Below are 7,879 nucleotides of genomic sequence, written 5' to 3'. Positions count from 1 at the left end.
TCTCCAGTATGTGGGTTGCTGGCATTTGAGTCTGGGGGACTTAGAGGCCTCCCAGGATGTACATTCCTTCCTCCAGTGGGCGTGGTCTGCCCTAGAGAATGAGGTTCTCACTCTGCTGGGAGCCCTCTCTGCCAGCTGGGAGACCCTTGACCTGATCACTTTCCTGCTCCTACTGTTCTCACTGGGAGGCTCTCCGACCCTTTGTAGGCCACACCAGCTCCTGGACTCCGTTGCCGGCCTGGGGGTCCTGGAAGCTGGGAGCTTGGTCCTAGCAGGCGCTTCCTGGATCTCCTGTGGTTCTCTGGCGCCCCCTGGTGGCCTGACTCTCCTGGCCTTTTCAGGCTGGATGGAAATGCTCATGGGCTCTGACATGTGTGGTCTGTTCCTCTCCAGAGCTCTGGCTTGTATAGGAAGTTTTGAGCTTTTTCTGTCTGGGCGCTGAACCCTCTGGAAACTCTCTGGGGACTTAAGGCCTGGTGGGGAGACTTGGGCCTCACAATACTTTTCCTGCTGCGCTTGGAGCTCCTGGCCTGTCTTCAGTCCAGGGAGCCTCGCTCCAGCAAGGGTCAATGAGCAAGATCCTAAGAAGTTAAACAGGAAATAGGACTCCAGGATCCGCCGGGGAAGACCCCACTTCAGGTGTGCAATCCTCCTCCGCATGAGGGACTCCAGGAGCAGTCGTTTGCTCTTCTTGAGGCCTGTCCCCTTGGGCAGGACAGTGAGGGCGGTGGGAGGACCCGCTAGAATGATGACAGCTTCCGGGGCTGGGCCACACGGGAGACAGGGGCAGGCAGAGGGCATGCCCAAGGGAGCAGTCAGAGACGGAGGGTTTTGGGACTGCCGAGTCAGGCTGGGGGCCTTCTCTGGATCCACCCCTTTGTCCCTTTGTCGTCTTCTCCAGGATTCAGGTTGGGCCTGCTGGGAGGCTGGACTGATCCCCACTCTATGATCCCTGGCAGGGGCTGTGCCCTGGCTGGCCAGATGCTCTCCCTCCCCACCCACCAGCAGGAAGACTTCACCCCAGTCAGGGAGAGGATTCATCTCAGGACAGGGGGCAGAGATGAAACCATTCACAGCCACTGCCTGTTCCTGTTCCCGGGTCCCACATCCATAGCCAGTGAAGGCTGGAGGCCATGGTAGGCTGTGCTTCTTGCCTGTGGGCCTCTCACTCCCAGAACAGTCGACTTGGAGACTGTCCCTCACAGCATCCTCTCCTCTGACCAGATCCTTGTTTCCTCCCATTGGTGCTCGAGGCTCTCCAACATCCTCATCTGTGCATTTTCTCTGGCTTCCTATATCCTGGAGTTCTGCAACATCCTCAACTCCACCCTCATTCTTATTTGCTTGCCCTTGTACCTGGATCTCTTCATCAATTTCACCTCTTAACTGTCCCTGGTCATCTCCTGCAGGAGCCTGGGTCTCTGTACCATCATCACCTATGGTCCCTCTCAGGTTTCTCTTACCCTGTATTTGAATTTCTTCATCATTCCCACCTCCACCCTGTTCCTGGTTCTTCCACTCTGATAAACGGGTCTTTCCATTACCTTTCCTTTTTAACAGTCTCTGGTTCTTTGCTCTAAGCCTCCAGTATTTTCCCCTAAGCCTCCAGATCATTCTACCGTCCTCGTCTCCAACCTCTGTCTGGTTTCTCCTCTCTGATGCCTGATTTTCTGCAACATCCTTTCCAGTCAGTTCCCAGTTCCTCCTCCCTGCTGAATGGCTCCCTCCAATTTCACTAACTAACTGGTCCTCGTTCTCTCTCTTAGGTCTCTGAGTCTTTACACTGTCCTCACCTCCAGGTTCTCTCTGGTTTCTCTCCACTGGAGCCTGAATTTCTGTTCCATTCTCACTTCCCATCTGCTCCTGGCTCTTCCACTCTGATAAAAGGATCTTTCTACCAAGATCACTTCTAAACTGACTCTGGGTTTCTTTCCCAGGTGCCCAGGTCTTTACACCATCCTCACCTCCAACTTCTCTCAGGTTTCTCTTCCCTTGTATCTGAATTTCTGCTCCATTCTCACCTCCAATCTGCTGATCTTTCTTCCATTCTGCTGAATGCATTTCTCCATCAATTTGACTTGTTAATTTGCCCCAGTTCCCTGACTCAGATGTCTGGGTATGTGCACCATCTTCGCCTCTAATATGTTCCTGATTCTTCCCCTTTGGTATGTGAATCTGTCCACTAAATTCATTTCCTAACTGACCCTGATTTTTTCCCCTAAGTTCCTGGGTCTCTTTATCATCCTCACCTTTAACCTCTCTCCTCCCTAGTGACTGAATGTCTGTACCATCCTCTTCTCTAAGTGGCTCATTGCTCTGAGTCTCCACATCAGTTTCACCTTTTAATTGTTCCTGGATCTCAGCCTCGGGTGCCAGGATATTTGTGCCATCCTCACATCCATCCTTTCTCTGGTCTCTCTTCTCTGGTGCCTGAATTTCTGCTCTATGTTCACCTCCAATCCATTTCTGATTCTCCCAACATAGTATCTCAAATTCTCTATAAATTTCACTTGCTACTTGTCTCTGGTTTCCCCACCATAGTGCCTGGATCACCACCCAATCCTTCTCTCTTATCTCCCTGAGCTTCTTCTTGGTAGCTATCTGGGTTTCCTTAGCATCTTCACCTCTTCTCAGGCCCTTGTTTCCCCACCCCACTTGAATTTCATGACTTAATTGTTTCTGGTTCTCTCCCCCAGATGCTTGGATCTTCTTAGCTTTCTTACTTCCATCTTGATCATGTTTCTCCCACCTTGGTGTCTGCATCTCTGTAACATTCCCATTTCCAACACATTCCTGTTTTCCCCAATCCAAGGCCTGGGGCTCTACACTATTCTCTTTTTTTACTTCTCCCACGTTCTCCCTCCCACATGATTGGGTTTGTGCAGCATCCTGACCTCCAACCTGGTCCTTGTTTCTCCCCTCTTCCGTCTGAATTTCCATATCCGCATCACCTTTCATCTGACCTTGTTTCTCCCACTGTGGTGTCTGGGTCTCCTCACCATTGTCATCTCCAGTCTGGCCTTGCTTCCCCAGTCCTTGAGCCTGGATCTCTTCCCCGTCCTCCCCTCCAGCCTCTTTCTTGTCCTTCCTCTCAAATGTCTGGGTCTCCACAGCAACCTCACTTCCATTCTTGTCCTGGTTCTCCCACTCAGGTGTTTGAGTCTCTGCATCAATTTTACATCTTAACTCTTCTTGGTTCTCTCCCATATGTGCCTGGGTTTCAGGGAGATTCTTACCTCCAGCCTCCCTCTGGTTTCTATTCCCTAGTTCCTGAATGTTGGTTCTACTCTCAACTCCCATCCGGTCCTGGGTGTCCCACCCTAGTGTCAAGATCTCGCCATCAGTTTCACTTATTACTAGTCTCTGGTTTGCACACTCCAACATGTTAGTCTCTGCATCACCCTCCATTCCAAAGTCTACAGGGAACTGCTCCCCAGATGCCTGGATTTCTGAAGCATCCTCCCGTCTGCTCCCTGTCTGGTTCATCCACCTTGGAGCCTGGGTCTCTCTACTATCCTCTCTGCCTGCTGTCTGGTTTTTACCCCCTGGTTCCCAGGCCTCTGGTGGACAGTGCCAAGACTTCCAAGTGCACATTCTCAGTGTTTGGTGGGAAGGATCAGGCAGGAGCTCTCTGGGGCAGAACTGCAGCCTCTGAGCTGAAAGTAAGTTTGGAAGAGACGTGGTTAAGGTCATGGAGGTGGGGCGAGACCTCACACTGACGACAGGCTCCAGTGACACCAACCTTTCCTGTGAGTGAAGCAGCAGCTGCTCCACCTCTTGACACATGTCCAAGGCGGGGCGAGTCTGACCATCATGGAGACACCAAGGCACCTGCCATGTTTTCCAGGAACTGTCCTGAGGCAGTAAACAGGTGTTTGAAATGGAGGTGGCACAAAAGATGGGCTCAGAGTGGGTGTGGATACCTGAAGGTGGGCCTGGACATGGGTGCTGTGGAGAGAGCAGGTTCTGGGCCCATGATTCCTGGAGGCTCCTCCGGTATCCCCATCTCTGCCTTTGTGCGCATTGTTGAGAATCTAGGCCCCTGGACTTTCCAGGACTGAAGAATTCAGGAGTCAGCTTGAAGACAGTTTCGCACCTCATGGAGGGCACTGCCCGCTTCTGCAGTGGCACCTGTAGGTGAGAACAGAGAAGCAAAATCCTTGCACACATAATAACTTGCATAATCCGCACAGACAGAATAGTCAGGGAAGGCTTCTTGGAGGAAGTGACATTTGACTGGAGACCTGAATGAAGTAAGGGGCAAACCAAGTGACATCTGAAGAAAGAGCGTTGTAGGCAGAGGAGACATTAAGTACAAAGGCTTGAGGATGGAACAAAATTACGTGTACAAGAACAGCAAAGAAGACCGTGTGGCCAGAATGGAACCAGTAACGAGGAGAGCACTAGGAGATAAGATCGGAGACAAACACGGGACAGATTATGCTGGTCCTTAGAGTCATGATTAGCAGTGAGAATTTTATTCTGAGTTTGACAGATAACGTTAAGTATAGGAGCCATTGCAGGGTTTTGAGCAGCTAAGTGCTATGTTCTGTTTCTAAAAGTTTGTTCTGATGGCAGGGCATGGTGGCTCATGTCTGTAATCCCAGCACTTTGGGAGGCTAAGATGGGTGGATCACTTGAGGTCAGGAGTTCCAGACCAGCCTGGCCAACATGGCGAAACCCCATCTCTATTAAAAATACAAAAATTAGCCAGCCATTGTGGCACATGCCTGTAATCCCAGCTACTCAGGAGGCTGAGGCACAAGAATTGCTTGAACCCAGCAGGTGGAGGTTGCAGTGAGCCAAGATCACGCCACTGCAGTCCAGCCTGGGTGACAGAGCGTGACTCCATCTGGAAAAAAAAAAAAAGAAGAGGCCGGGCGCAGTGGCTCACGCCTGTAATCCCAGCACTTTGGGAGGTCAAGGCGGGCGGATCACAAGGTCAGGAGATTGAGACCATCCTGGCTAACACAGTGAAACCCCATCTCTACTAAAAATACAAAAAAAAAAAAATTAGCCAGGCGTGGTGGCGGGCACCTGTAGTCCCAGCTACTCAGGAGGCTTAGGCAGGAGAATGGCATGAACCCGGGAGGTGGAGTTTTCAGTGAGCCGCGATCGCGCCACTGCACTCCAGTCTGGGTGACAGAGCAAGACTGTCTCAAAAAAAAAAAAAAGAAAGAAAGAAAGAAAGAAAGAAATCCACAGAGTCGGCCAGGCGTGGTGGCTCACACCTGTAATCCCAACGCTTTGGGAGGCCAAGGTGGGTGGATCACTTGAGGTCAGGAGTTTGAGACCAGCCGGACCAACATGGTGAAACCCTGTGTCTACTAAAAATACAAAAATTAGCTGTGCGTGGTGGCACATGCCTGTAATCCCAGCTACTAGGGAGGCAGAGGCAAGAGAATCACTTGAACCTGGGAGGCAGAGGTTGCTGTGAGCCGAGATCGCACCACTGGACTTTAGCCTGGGCCACAGAGCAAGACTCCATCTCAAAAAAATAAATAAATAAATAAAAGAAAAAAAAAGAAAAAGAAAAAAGAAAGAAATCTGCAGAGTTGGCTAGGAGTGGTGGCTCATTCCTGTAATTCCAGCACTTTGGGAGGCCAAGGCAGGCAGATCACCTGAGGACGGGAGTTTGAGACCAGCATGACTAACATGGAGAAACCTCGCCTCTACTAAAAATACAAAATTAACAGGTGTGGTGGTGCATGCCCGTAATCCCAGCTACTCGGGAGGCTGAGGCAGGAGAACTGCTTGAACTTGGGAGGCAGAGGTTGAGGTAAGCCGAGATCACACCATTGCACTCCAGCCTGGGCAACAAGAGCAAAACTCCATCTCAAAAAAAAAAAAAAAAAGAAAAGAAAAGGAAATCTGCAGAGTTGTGACTAAAACTTCTGGGCTGCTGGTAATCATTTGTTTCTTAATCTGCATGCTACAAACTGATGTATTCAATTATGAAAATTTACTGATCTACACACTTGTAAGTGTGTGTGTGTATTATCCTTGGACCAATTTTTTTTTTTAAAAAGAGAGAAAAAAGAGGCCAGGCGCAGTGGCTCACGCCTGTAATCCCAGCACTTTGGGAGGCCGAGGCGGGCAGATCACGAGGTCAGGAGCTCGAGACCAGCCTGGCCAACATAGTGAAACCCCGTCTCTACTAAAAATACACACACACACAAAAATTAGCCAAGCGTGGTGGCGGGTGCCTGTAATCCTAGCTACTTGGGAGGCTGAGGCAGGAGAATCGCTTGAACCAGGGAGGCGGAGGTTGCAGCAAACCAAGATCACACCACTGCATACCAGCCCAGGCAACAGTGTGAGACTCTGTCTCAGGAAAAAAAAAAAAAAAAAGAGAGAGAGAGAAAGAAGGCCATTCTGGTGACTGTATGGAGGATAGGCTGTGGTTGGATAAGAGAAGCAGCAAGCACCGGGCAGAAGGCTGTGGCTATGGTCCAAGTGAGACATGATGGTGTCTCTGCCCAGGAAGGTGTGATGTGGTTAGAAGTGATCAGATTTGAGATACAATTTGCAAGTATAGCCCCTGGGACTTGCAGATGGATTGAATGTGTGGAGTGAGGGAAAGAGAGGAGCTCAGGGTGACTCCTGGGTTGGGGCTTGGCCCGATGCTCTCCCTGAACAGCCTGAGTTTCCCTCTGATTCATTTCTGGTACACCAGGCATAAAACAAGGTCCTTGTAACAAGTGACAGAGACAATCATGGTGCTGAGGGAAGAAGGATGAAGGTGTATGGGGCCCACTCACCTTGATGACATTCCTTGTGCTGAAGTGGGTCCTGGTGACCTGGTGCCAATAGTGCCGGACCTGCCAGACCAGAAAGAGGCAGAGGACAAGCAGGTTACCACAGCACTGAGGGTCCCTGCAGCTGTGATTCTGGGAGAGCAGGCCCTGCACTGGCTCCCACACAGGGCCATGGAATGGCCCCACCACGGCACAGGCACCCAGCAGTGACAACAACATGGCAAAGCTTAAGTCAGGCAGATGGTGTTGGGAGCTAGATGGCAGGCCTGGCACATCTGATGCAGCCAGCTGCAGTAGGGATAGCCGCCACCTCATAGCACCCCTGTCACTGAGGCCACCTCACAAAGGGGGCTGATGCCCCAGCCTCAACTCTGACCCTGGTGCCAGGCCTGGCTAGCATGCTCTTGGTGCAGGTAAGGACAGTATTGGGGAATTGTTCAAAAGTAATTAAGAGGAAGAACTTGTTTTAAACAAACCCATCCTCTGGAATGAAAAGATTAAGTTCCCTGAATGTGTGATGGGGTGATATAACCTGCGGTCTGCTTGATTTCTTTCTTCCTATGAAATACTTGGATCTGCCTGTCCTTCTATCTATTATCAAACATTTAATGAACACTGTATTGAATACATGTATTCTTGTTTAACCACTCAACATCCCTTTCTCGTTGCTTGCAGTATCCTGATTTCCTATGGGGGAATTACTTTTCCCATCTTAGGATCAGTGTTGGTGGGAAAATAAATGCTACCCTGAAGACTCTTTTCACCCAACAGTTCTATTCAAAATATTAAATATCTGAGCAGGCAGGGACGTCAGCCAATTATAATGAGCCAGGCCTTAACCGTTTAGTGGCTGGATTTTTTTTTTTTTTTTGAGACCCACTTTCCACTCTTGTTGCCCAGGCTGGAGCGCAATGGCGCGATCTCGGCTCACTGCAACTTCCGCCTCCCAAGTTCAAGAGATTCTCCTGCCTCAACCTCCCGAGTAGTTGGGATTACAGGCATGCGCCACCACGCCCGGCTAATTTTGTAGTTTTAGTAGAGACGGGGTTTCTCCATATTGGTCAGGCTGGTATCGAACTCCCAACCTCAGGTGATCCGCCCGCCTCAGCTTCCCAAAGTGC

General features: G+C 50.4%; 1 protein-coding gene across 1 annotated transcript; it reads right to left on the bottom strand.

The window, feature by feature from the left end:
- Window positions 1-2,164: 2,164 nt before the first annotated feature.
- LOC129023315 (uncharacterized protein C22orf46-like) lies at window positions 2,165-7,082 on the bottom strand. Its single transcript, XM_063662962.1, has 3 exons — window positions 6,762-7,082; window positions 3,924-4,131; window positions 2,165-3,855 (listed from the first exon to the last, which is right to left on the bottom strand). Exons 1-3 carry the CDS (start codon window positions 7,071-7,073, stop codon window positions 3,812-3,814), a joined length of 564 nt encoding a protein of 187 aa, XP_063519032.1. The 5' UTR covers window positions 7,074-7,082; the 3' UTR covers window positions 2,165-3,811.
- Between the last annotated feature and the right edge of the window lie 797 nt (window positions 7,083-7,879).

Source organism: Pongo pygmaeus, chromosome 23 (assembly GCF_028885625.2).
Source record: "Pongo pygmaeus isolate AG05252 chromosome 23, NHGRI_mPonPyg2-v2.0_pri, whole genome shotgun sequence".
NCBI classification, from domain to species: domain Eukaryota; kingdom Metazoa; phylum Chordata; class Mammalia; order Primates; family Hominidae; genus Pongo; species Pongo pygmaeus.
This window is presented reverse-complemented; position numbering and strand designations above follow the sequence as displayed.